The 12,839-nt window shown below is 42.9% G+C and overlaps 1 protein-coding gene across 2 annotated transcripts in view; it reads right to left on the bottom strand.

Moving 5' to 3' along the window:
- Positions 1-11,167: 11,167 nt before the first annotated feature.
- Positions 11,168-12,839, bottom strand: part of nlgn3a (neuroligin 3a) — a 121,193-nt gene continuing 119,521 nt past the window's right edge. For both annotated transcript variants that reach the window (XM_053428925.1, XM_053428926.1), the window contains one exon: positions 11,168-12,026. In XM_053428925.1, the coding sequence (XP_053284900.1) occupies positions 11,168-12,026 (859 nt within the window). The remainder of the gene's footprint in view (positions 12,027-12,839) is intronic.

Genomic DNA, 12,839 nt, shown 5'->3' with positions numbered 1-12,839 from the left:
AATCTGAGTGCCCATCTATAGGGTCATTTCCTGTTTTCCATGTACAGGGGCAGGAAACCAGTGGAATTCCTGTACACAGGATTTCATTCTGAAAGAATGTGACCCATCCAGTCTTCACATGAGCCCTTACGTCACTGCTGACTGGGGACTTCTTGACGCCATTTCACCCTTCCTCTTTCAACTAAGACCGACAATTTACTTGAATTCATCACCGAAACTCAACAAAGCAACACAAAAAACTCCAAGCAGCTGAGGAAATGCTACTATTCCATTCTTGGTTTATAGAGAAGTCTTGTTTTTCAGATAAAGCCCAAGTTAAAAGTTGAGCACTGGTGAGAAGAGGGTGTAAAAACAAGCTGTGGGAAGATTGTGCTTCTCAAATGAAGTTGACAGTGAACATAGTGTTTGTAAATGCCATGGGCTACCTAGTGGGTAGGAAAAAACTGTGCTCTTTATTGTAATGCGGGGAGCTAGCAAGCTGTCAGTCTCACAAGGAGCTCTCTGTGCATCTTCACCGCTGTGAAATGTTTCCAGTGTGATTGTAGCCTCAGTAGAGCAGAGAGAAACAATGTGGACAAGTTTTAAGATCCAACAGTAAGTTTTAGAGTTGCCTGCAATGCCCAAAATCAGGGGCGGTTCTGGCTAATTGGAGGCCCTGGGCAAAGAACAATTTTGAGGCCCCCCCCCCCCCCCCCCCTAAAAAAAAAAAAAATCTATTTTGACTATGTGCGTGTGTATGTGTGTGAGAGAGAGAGAGAAAGAGAAAGAAGGAGAGAGAGTGATTAAATAAGTGTGTGAAATGGAGACTTGTCTGTGTGAGTGTGTGTGAGAAAGGGAGACATGTGAGTGAGTGAGTTAGTGTTTGTGTCATACTAACCCAGGGGTAGTCAACCTTTACTATCGAAAGAGAGATTTTGCCCCCTCTTCCCCCAAATTAAATCTGCCTGGAGCCAAACAAATATTTGATAACACAGGTTATAAAGTTATATATATAGTTATACAATATATATAAAAACTATAGTTTGTTGCATTTATTAAATTATAGAACGACAATAAAAAAACTGTTGTAACTGGTATTTTAACCTGTTACAAAAAAGGAAAACACCAAACTCTTATGAAGAGGAGAACATAATACATGTGTAGGCCTACTTTGAATTAAATGAAACACAGAACTCTGCTTTTTTTGCTCATCTCCAGCTTGGTACTTTTCAGCAGATGCTGTGTGCTCGCTCTGGAAATGTCTTCCAACATGACATTTGTTATTGTTTGCTAATTCCTCGCCACATATCAAGCATACAGGTGTATGACAATGTATGGTGAATTGTCATACACCTGCATCGTTGCATCGTTGGCAGTGAAAGCAATTAATCTGTCCACGCAGAATTAAACTCTCTATTTACCTCATCTTCCATCCAGTCTGCATCTGAGAGCTCTGGGCTGTCCTTGCCTTTCTTTTCACAAAACTCTTGAATCTCTGCTCTCAGGTCCCATACTGTTTTAAGCACTTTGTCCAGATTGAGCCATCTGACAGCTGTGTGGTAGCCTACGTCCCCATGTTCAGTCTCATGCTCCTCCAAAAGTGCAACAAACTGTCTGTGATTCAGCTCCTGCCCTGATAAAGTTAACTAATTTAGTTACAACATCAGTAACATGATTCATTTTTAGCACTGACTTACACAACACCTCCTGATGTATAATACACAGGGTTCATACACCTTTTTAACCCATGGATTTCCATGACTTTTCCATGACTTTTAATATCTTTAAACCAACTTTCCATGACCAAACATTTTGTGAGATCTCAGTGTATACATGCAAAAGAGACTAAATTTAGTATTTAAGATAACAATGAGAATTTCCAAGCATACAGTAAACCTTGAATTACACAAATGAGTGAGACAATAGTTTGATTGACGTCTGTTGTAACCCATGGCATGTACTTTTCCATTTGTAGCCAAGCATGGTTAAATCTACACTTCCCTGGCGTAGTGCATTATCTCACCTGCTTCCCCACCGAACATTTCAATTAGTATGAGATAGTATGCCTACTTATATTTTGAGCGTATTTCTTTTAAAAGCATTTGAATTAATTAAAACTCAGCGTAAATGAACGACATGAAAATATGAATATAACAAATCTCCATGACTTCTCCAAAACTTTTGGGATTTTTTTCAAGCACTTTTCCAGGACTGGAAAATAAACATTTAACAATTCCATGACTTTTCCAGGTTTTTCATGACCGATGTCCTCGATCCTTCTCGTTACGTTTCGTCCGTAAAAGTCTCTCCGTGCTTTGTCTCGTAATGGCGGTTCAAATTGCAATCCTTAAAAACAGCGATCTTTTCTCCACAAACTAAGCACACGGCTTTCCCTTTGACTTCAGTAAATAAATACTTAACACTCCATGTCTCGTTAAAAACTCTATCTTTCTTCTCTTAACGTGGGCTGACATTTTTGCGGACTTTAACAGCTAACTCACATATCTTCTTAACTCCGTTCGCCAACACATCATCCGCTCGCGGCATTCAGGATGTACGTCAGGTAAATGTTAAAAAAAGGCACCTTCAAAATAAAAGAAATGTTGTTGTATTCTCTGCATGAATTTCACTTATTTACATATGATTCCTAATATTCCGTTGACCTCACGCGGGCCGGTCACAGACAGCCAAAGGGCCGGATGCGGCCCGGGGGCCGTACAATGCCCAGGTCTGCTGTACAGTGTTGTGCGGGCGAGTGTGTGCGTGTGTGTCCCCAGACATCACACACAAACAGGCCCCGGGGCTCCGCCCTCTCACATCCGCTCAGAGACACAGAGTGAGATCAGAGCTCGTTACTGTTAAGCAGCCGGTCAGTGACAAACAAAACACAGTGTTCAAAAACCAAGTTGAAAAGAAAGTACGATGAAGCCTGTCTTGCTATTGGGTTCATATTGAATGAAGGAGGACATGAGGAGTGATTTATTTGAAAAATAAAGAAAAAAATCATAAATACGACGAGGCCCCCTGGTGGCCGAGGCCCTGGGCAACTGCCCGACTTGCCCAATGGGACGCGCCGCGCCTGCCCATAATGCTTTGCTACTGAGATTTTTATTCATTCTAGTGGTGTGAAAAAAATATTTGTTGCGAGGATGATACTATTGACTGTGTAAGATGGAAAACATGACAGCTCCCCAAATGTGAAGCCAAGTCTGTCGATCACCACCTGGTGGCTGGCTGCAGTAAAGGGTCATAAATCCTGCTTTCTCCATGTTAGTGGATGGGATGTGGTCAAAACTAAGAAGTATAAAGTTTCTGTCATTTTTGGTAGTTCTTATCACAATGACTTCATTAATGCCGGAGGAAATTCTTGTACCAGCTTGCTCCAAGATATAATAAATAAGTACAAAGAATATGAAGTTCAAAGAATAAAACTATCTTATTGATTATATTTAATATAAACAGTATTAGTCTAAAAATATACTTGACAACAAAAGTAATAAGTAAATATTAAAATGTATTATATGGAGTAATACAAAACTAGTGCCTCACAGAATTAACATGAGAAATGGGAATAAAGTAAATAACAAGAGACAGTAACTTAATACTAAAGTGTCTATATGTGGATCTTTGTTTGAGTTCAAATTCTTACCAGTAGGTTTTGTTTTTGATGCTATAATTGTGAGGTGAAAAGTCATGATTGACAGCATAGACTAAAGCAGGGCATTTTAATCTATTTAAAGTAGGATAAGTGAAAATATACAAAATTTTGCATAAACAACTGAGACAGTGACCCAAATTTTGGCAAAACCATTGAATCTTTGAAAAATAATTAAACAAATTGCTATTTACATTTAATGGTTAAATATTAACCATACCAGAGTAAAATACAATTCAAAGATCTATTCAATTTATTAGAGAAATAGGAAAGTTCACTGCTCAGAACTAACATTTAGGCATCACTGACAAATAAATGTCTTTGCCACTCCGGGCGAAATAGGCTTAACTTCAAAGAATGTTTCCAGTGCACAACAGAAAAAGCTCGTCTTTTGAGTATAAGCTCAAACTCTCTGTGTATTTGATCTGAAAGATGTGTGAAAAGCCTGGTAGTCTGGATTAGCACCAACGATCAAATTTGTGCCACTGAAAGTCATTTTAATGTGATCTAAGCGATAAGATACTTTTGGGGAAGTCCTCAGGGAGCCTTCTTTACTCTGTACAGCAGAGCAGCACAGGCCTGCGAGTTCAGACATCAACGGCCCACTGATGCAACCCTCCCCCTACCACCAGTAACCAACATCTGAGAAAGGCATTAGTGGACTGCCATCTGATGGTGAACTCCAGCTGATGCAACTGGGAGTTAGCGCCGGGCCTGCACGGCCTCAGCTGGCGAGGAGCGACTTTGTGAAATAGCTCAGAATCTGCAAGATAATACTGTGAATGATGAGCGCAGTTAGAGTAGAAATTAAACCTCCTGGAAGATGGGAATCTCGCGGTGCAACCTGATCTCCCACTCCACCCCCCCACCAAACAACTAGTAGGAAAAATTAGCCGTCAAGTAGCATCTCGTTGTAGCTGGGTTTCCTGGACAGGAAACAGGATAGATATTGTGTAGAGGCTTTAAATGTGCTTGTTGCCTGCCGTTGTTACTTCCCCTCACACACACCGGGAGTGCACAGGCTTTAGTCTCGGCAGCCCCAGCGGTATCTCCAGGCCATCCATCTTCCAGAGGATAGATCATTATGCAGTCAACAGGCAGCTTTAGGCCGCAGGGGCAGGTGGGACTGCTTGTTCGAGATGAACCACAGGCTGCCACTGCTCTTCACTGGGCCGCCATAAAAATCAAGCAGGCCCCTTTTACTGCCGAGAAGTACACTAAACTTGAACTTGTTCTATTCTTGGAAAGCGTCCACAATTTGTTGCCCCCAAAGCTGCATTTCAAGGATCATGCTGGTGTTATTTTATCTTTTCTATTCCATCCCAACAAAGCCCAATAAAAGCCCCCCAAAAACAGCCTTGAATTCATCCCGCTAACAAGCGTGTCTGCGCACCCTGTGCTTGGAGCTTATGCCTCTGTGCTACAGAACTCCATCATCACCCAATAAACATTAAAAATGCATAAAACAGCCATATCCTTGGCTGATATTTCAGTTTATTCTCAGACAACTCTGCAGCAGCCTTTTCTCCGGTTGGTAGCTTGATGTCAGGCTGACATTACTGAGCATGCTGGGGGATGTGTCTCCTTGCTCAGCGTTAGTCTGAAGAGACTGTGTTCATTGTAATTAAAGAATGTCACCCAATGAACCAGGCTCTGGTTTGGCTCCGGTCTCAGCGTTTCTAATGGTTTTTGGACAACAACGGGTTCATAGCACAGAGAGGCATATGTGACATCTGGCTGTGGCTTCACAGAGGGCACTTGTTAGCAGGATAAATTCATTGTTTTGTTTTAGTTTTATAATGGGATTTGTTGATGGTAATGATAAACGTCACCCGCCTTATCATTTAATACAAAAGCTGTGATTTCTGTAGGAACAGAGCACTTCAAGTACAGCACTTCCAGAGATGCTCTGTAAGATTGCACCAGGACAAATATACAAAACACTACTATCAGCCCCAAACTTCTTGGTCTCACGGCCACTGAAAATGTATGTCGTGCTCTATATTCATGAGAACCACAAAAAAAGATACAGAAAGAATAGATATTTATTTTTGATTACTCCAGTTTGTGTGATTATAAATACATTCTATGGACATAAACATATAAGTAACAGGGCATCTTTAGTAATCTGTACAGTGACACTGAGATGACAGAGATTTATCATGATGAATTTGGGCTCAAACACAATTCGTTGGCCGATTTCAGCTCTAGTATCTAGGAAAGAAATGTGTTAGCTCCTCTGGGTTTGATGGCACCGTAACCCCAAAACCTGAACAATATGCGAGTGATTTGTCTAATGCTCCGTGGGTACAAAAGAAAATCATCAGGAGTGGGTTTTTCACATGGAAATAATAGTTTATTGATGTTCTGACAAAGGCAGCGTGATTTCCCTTTGGAGAAAAACAGGCTATTTAAGTTTGAGTTTTGGTTCAGCGAATGGTTCTAATCTGCTTCCCAATAAATAATAAATAAATAAAGTTCATTAGCTCCTCAGTCAGCAGAGAAATTTAGCAATTCAAGAAAATTAGACCTCAAATGATTGGAAATGAGCGAGCTGTTCAGATTACGGCACTTACAAAGTAGAAGAAAAGAGAAAATGGGCGAGTTACGTCTGTGTGAAACAGAGGTAGAGCTTCTGACATTGCTTTGTGTGTGAGGGAGGATCAAAGAAAAGAAAAACTGCGTGAAAGAAAGAAGAAGAGGGGAGAAAAGATGAATGAGACACAGGAAGAGAGAGAGAGATAAGGGTGAGGAAGAGGGTGAAATAAAATATAGGTAACAACGTGCTCACTGCAGTAGAAATAAAATTCTCACTGTCTGTGCACACACACACACACACTCACACCTGAAGCACTCTCCCAGCGGGCAGCACTCTGTAATTCGGCACATCCATTTCCTGAGCTGAGTTTGTCTGCGGTGCTGTCGAGGCAGTCACAAACCCCATCGGGGTGTTCCAGCCAATTCTTGAATGATGTCATTTTCAAAACACACTCACTGAACTGCAAAAAGTGTCTCGCTCATAACCGTCCCATTTTTCAACTGGTGGTGATTCTTTTTCGACCGGAGTTTGTACTAATTTCACCCGAGCCTTCAGGTGTCTGATTGTAGCGGGGGGGTTTGACCCTGTTTTCTCTCGCTGCACCAACACCGCAGCTTCCATAGTCCGGCTCTTAATTAAGTGTCTCTTCACAGGGTCATGTGTCCCACACCGGGTCCCCGAGGCCACTGGGTCCACCCCTGCCAATACTCAGTGACATCTGCTCTGCTTTAACACCATATGGATAAATTACATGGCAAAAAATAAGTTGCCCTCCCATGACATTTCTTCCCTTTGAAAGTTCACTCTCAACTCCATCACTCAATTTTTAGCCCTGTGCTACTCTCTCTGTGTGTGTGTGTGTGTGTGTGTGTGTTGGAGCCAATGGAAACTGACCTCCCACCACTGCAGACAGATCAGATGAGGAAAAAGTTCGCTGATTCTTTGATATTCTGGTTTGAAGGGTCATTACTAGAAATCTTCAAGGTGCATTAGGTGCACTTATTGCATAAAAAAAAAATGTTTTCAGCTGCATCTCAGGTCCTTCATTAGCAAATGGGCCTTTATCATCTTACATCAATAATTAATGAATCATGGCTGAAATTTGGTTTTCGATTCTAACTATGTTTGGAAGCCTTAAGTAATTGATTTTCATCACAAACTTGCTTAATATATACACTTTGAGTACACGGAGCAACCTTTTACTTGGAGAAAAGCTTTTTAAGTGAAATGAGCTGCCTACTGCGTCTAGAAACAGTTCCATGAGAGCAGAGAGAGAGTGAAGAAAGTGAAAGTTTGAGGCTATAAAACCAAAACAATGAGCTGAAAGATGAAAAAATATTTCACAAAGCTCAGGTTGACCGCTCATGAGATAATTATCTGTGGGTTGGTTTCAATGACGGTAGATAACGATTGACCACGCGGCTAACATGGTCTCCACTTCTTCCCACTGTGGGCACTTCCATCTTGCAGCATGGTGACATAATTTGGAGCCAAACGTTTGCATTGATCACTGAGTGGAGCTGCGCTATGAAGGTCCCACCAATACAGCTACTGGTCTGAGTCAATCTCAGCCGTCAATCATGATGTTTTACTCCATTTTCATAGCATCAAACAACTAATTAACATCAAACGTATATGAAAAATGTCCACTTCAACCCAGTCCAAATTGATTTGATGTCTAACTTGACATTTTAGATTGATCCATGGCCCATGTGCTAACGTGGAGGAGGTGGGATTTGTGACATGGCCCTGGGGGACAATCTAGATGTTTTGGCTTCACTTCTGGCAGCTGTCGTCTCTTCCATCTTTAATATTGTCATCGGTCAGCACTTGTAATGACCCCACATCACCTACTAATGTAAAACATGGATTTTATTCATTTCTAAGACCAGAATAGATTCTTGACTTTTCTCTGTTTAATCCACATACTTTGTAACAAGGACATTTGTATCTCTTAAATGTCAGTGTCACATGTCATAGACCACGTGTCATCAGTCAATACTGTGAATACAAATGAAATGCCAGTTATTTTTACTGTATTGAGAAACGTCAGTTCCTTAAAACCAGAGCTGTCTTAATGGTTCAATTCAACAATAATTATTTATTGACTGGGATAAGACGCCACAAAATATCTGTTTTTAGGTAATTTGGGTGAATCAACCACATATGGACAGATTCCTATAAGTGAGGCTCATCTCACTTTTGTAGTCATGAGTATTTAAACAAATATCTTCGCTCATTGAAATGTCGTTGATGTGCTCCTGCTTGTCCATTGTCTGGCAGAGAACCGGTTTCTGCCGACATTATTGCTCCTGAGACAAGTTTGACTATTTGCATAGTCTATGCCTTACATAAGCACAATCACAGAGATGCTATCAAATGTTTGTGTATATATGAGAATGCTCCACTGCTTGTTTCTCTAAAGGCTGGGGCTCAGCTGAAGACGGTGGCTGCTTGGGAGGTTAGCTCGATATAAGACAGGATGAGCCAAAACAAGATGACTCATATAGATCAGTCTCTGAAGAAAATTACCTCGAATAACCCGACTCTCTTTTCGCCACCGGCAGGATCGGCGATGAGCCGACCAGACTGTGGTTCTCGCTCCGCTGCATCTCTAATCATTAAATATCACGGGAGGTTGTAATGGGATGCTTCATAAAAATGGTGAGTTCTATGTGTATGAAATGAAATAAGAATTGGAACTGTGATCTAGATCACTGGTCAGGTCAGACGACTGCACTCCGCTGTAACGCAGAGGGACAATCTGAGCTCTGCCATGACACTTCATGAACATTGTCAGTTTTACTCTCAGAATCAATAACTCCTGTTTTACCCGGAGAATAACACATAATAGGATGCATTGTGAGTACATCAAGGCAATCTTGCCTCTATCGCCCTTTGCTGCGGAACTACTTTGCATGAATTACAGTAAAATCTGGAGTTGTGCACGATGGGCCCCGAGCTGTTAGCCTGTTTTTCCTCAAAGGTTTCAGCGAGAGAAAAGGAGAAGAGGAGGAGGAGGAGGAGGAGGAGAGAGAGAGAGAGAGGGGAGATAAAGAGGAAGTCCTGGGGGGGGGGGGGGGGGGGGGGGGGATACTCGCACTTGCTGCAAGAATATTTCTTCTTTAACTCTTTCAAAATGGAAATAATAAAAAGCCACAAAAGGGAGGAAAATAACTTTGATCAAGAGAGGGGGAAAAAAAGTTTAGTGAAACTTAATGTTCTTCGTTTTTTACAGTTTTAATTTGGCACATGGCACAATCAGCATGTATGCATCTGGTATACATAAATAAATATTAAATATTCTATACATAAATATACATATAGAGCTCCAACGGAGACGTTTCGGCTTGGGAGGTTTCAAATGACGACAATAATCCATAGAAACTTTTTGTGTTGGTGACTTTTCAGTCTGAACACTGTTTTTAATTGTTTTGTAGATGGTAGCAGTATCTCCATAGAAGCCCTATAAATATATGTATGTACGCCCATATTTATATATATATATTCAAAGAAATACAAGTGTGCACTGATGTAGGTTTATTCAGTGCAAACAGGCCACTGTCTGCTTTTCGAAGAGGGACTCTTACAAAGTCAATGGAATCATGTCAGTTAGTTCAGTTGAATCTTTAGCCATTTTTTTTTCTCTTACACATAAAATAATAGATTTATTCTTTAATCTTTAAGCAAAATTAGACATATATAACTTTGAAAATAACAAAAGAGCTATTTTGCAAAGACAGAAGACACCCAGAGACGCAGCAGGAACACTACTGGTGGTGAACCGAAATCAATGACATGAGAAAGTACCCTCCCGCCCCCAACCCACCCCCCCGCAAACCACGTTGTACAACCTACAAACAAAAAAAAAAACAGGTGCACACACACACACTCGCACACACACGCACTTGCACACATTCTCTCTCTCTCTCTCTCTCTCACACACACACACACACACACGCTTTCTCTTCTCTCGCATTTGCAAGCTTCGACAATGTGTCTCTTCACTGCATTTGCACGCGAGGAATGAGAAATCATTTTCACATGCACACAAACACACAGGTGCTCTAAGCAGCATGTGTACGTGCACACTTTGTGGAGATAATATCGGATAGCTTAACAGATAAATTGGCTGTAAAAGATGCACTTTTTTTCTTAACAAAACAATCACAGTAACATAGTATTTATCTCTGCGTCCTCTCAGCAAGTGCTGTCCCACACAAATCATTTCTATACGCAAAAAAAACACGATAACACCATTTGTGTGGCTGTTGTTGTGTAGATACACAACAGAAAAAAAGACTTGCCCAAAATGGGCATAAAATCTCTATATCTGCATATCCTCTAGGTTCCCATCCTGGATTCAGTCTCTCATCTTTGAGTCTCATCTGCTTTGTAACAGGCTCCACTTGGAATAGTCTCAGGGAATAGAAATAAAGACGAAAAAGAACAAGCTTCGTAAGGCATTGAAACGTAAAACAAAAGAAAGAAGCAATTAAAAACATTTTTCGAGAATATTGACGCAGGGGCCATCCTTCTAGATGTGTCTCCCGCAGGAGCAAGGGATGGGAAATAAAAAGCACTTTTTCTTTATTTCTGTTATGAATTCAAGAAAAAAAAAGAGTTGATATGTCCTCAGTCTGCTTAAAAAGGCTTTTAAAATGATTATTTTAGAAAAAAACACTGCAGAAAGATCCCCTTCCCCCCCGATCAGAGGAAGGGAAGCAGTTTGATTTTGGCAGCTCTGCACAACTTGACATCCACAGAGAGCTCTCAGCAACTCTCCTCGTTGTAAAAGTCTAGTTAAATCTCTTCATATTTTAATCCGACTCCTGCCCTCCCCCTCGTAGCCCTCCCCCTCCCTGTGATATTTATAAAACACAATCCTCTCCTCCGTTTGTTCGTTCGCCTGCTCCTCCTCCTCCTCCGCCACCAACACAATCGCCCTCCCACCCAACCCGCCGCCTGCGCCGGCTGTCCCTGGCCTCTTAAAGCTATACACGGGTGGTTGAGTGGGAGTGCGGCAGGCCGGTGGAGTTGAAGCCGGTTGTGAAGGTGTTGTACGGGTGCAGGTTGGGCATGCCCACCAGGGAATTGGGGATCATGGTGATAGTGTTGGGGGTCATGAGGGGGATGTCGTCTGGAGAGCGGCGCAGAGTGAGCGTGTAGTCGGGCAGCGAGGCCAAGCGGAGGGCCCCCTCGTTGCTGTTCCCCGCCTCACACTCGTGGTGCGTCTGGTTCATCTGCAGCGACATGATCTCTTCCTCGGGCGCGTGGTGGCCAATGTCGTTGGAGGTGGTCTGGCGCTGTGGGCTGGGCTGCCCATGGCCGGAGTCCTGCCGCCGCTTGTCCTTGCGGTAGTAGAGGGCGGCGAAGGCCAGCACGTTGAGGAACAGCAGCGAGGCTCCGACGGCGATGGTGACGCTGAGCTCTGTGGAATAATCCCGGGGATTCTCCACCACCAGCGGCCCTGTCTCCTCATCGTCGTTCCATGTGTCTTTGTCCTCACTGTTGTAGGCCGGGGACATGGGAGGCCGCTTGGTGTTGAATGGCCAGGAGGTCTTCCCGTTGGGTCTCTTGGTGGACAGGTTGTTCTGCGTGGTCTCTGGCGGGGGCACTTTGGTGGTGGTGGAGGTGTAGTGGAACATGTCGTGGAGGTTGTACAGATGGGGCACTAGGTGTTTCCAGAAGGCCACTTTGGTGGCGCGGTAGTGGTCGCGCACACGTGGCTTCAGGCCGATATGCAGGTACAGCTGGTCCTGGGGGTTGTACTTGGACCAGGCCACCTCCTCGAAGCGGTTGGCCTTGGTATGGATGAACTTGGTGTCCTGGGGAACCGGTTTGTTGGGATCCCTACAGACGGAGAAGGCACAGACGTGACAGAGTTAAATTACATTTTGAAAGCGCAGTTAATTGTTCATGCTCTTGCATTAATGTGGGGATAGGCACATAAAAATCCATAAGGAAAACATGACAGGATCAGTTGCAGCTGAAGACATCAAGACAACTATTTGATCTTGCTTTTGTGAAACCCACAAACGCACAATCCCACAATAGCAACAGACTGACACTAACATTTGATCCAGGTGTGGTTTGTGTCTCACTCTCTGTATAACTGATTTCCAATGTTTCCAGCACCATACATACTTACAGTTTTATTTCTACCACAAGAGCTCAATGAGGCATGACCCAGTCCCTCTGCCCCCTCAAGTACCTCTCTGTGGGCATAATGTGGATCCCCTCGCCCCTCTCCTCCCCCTTCTCCCACGATGCTGCTCTCACTGCAGTTCTGATGCAGCCCACCCACAAAAACCAGGGCAGAGGCTTTTAAAGTAAACACATATGAATAAGTCAGCAGGCTGTAGGGCTCGCGTCAGGAGGCATCTTGTTGATAATCCAACGCTGGTGGAGCCCCCTCTGCTAATTGCTCAGGGAAGGCAGCACAGTGTGCTCTGGCATCCAGCGTACTGATGTAAAGTGGACCTTATTAATCAAGATACTAAGAGGGAACTGCGCAGCAGCGTGTGTGTGTGGATATGAGGATATTAGTCTGTGTGTGAGACTGAAAGCGTGAGACATATAGGATTGAGGAGGTTTTTTTTCTGGATGTAGTACCTCCTTTCACCTAGAGAGCTCACTGTTCCCCCTTTGAGATTTTCGACACGT

This window comes from Pleuronectes platessa, chromosome 8, assembly GCF_947347685.1.
Source record: "Pleuronectes platessa chromosome 8, fPlePla1.1, whole genome shotgun sequence".
Classification (NCBI taxonomy): domain Eukaryota; kingdom Metazoa; phylum Chordata; class Actinopteri; order Pleuronectiformes; family Pleuronectidae; genus Pleuronectes; species Pleuronectes platessa.
This window is presented reverse-complemented; position numbering and strand designations above follow the sequence as displayed.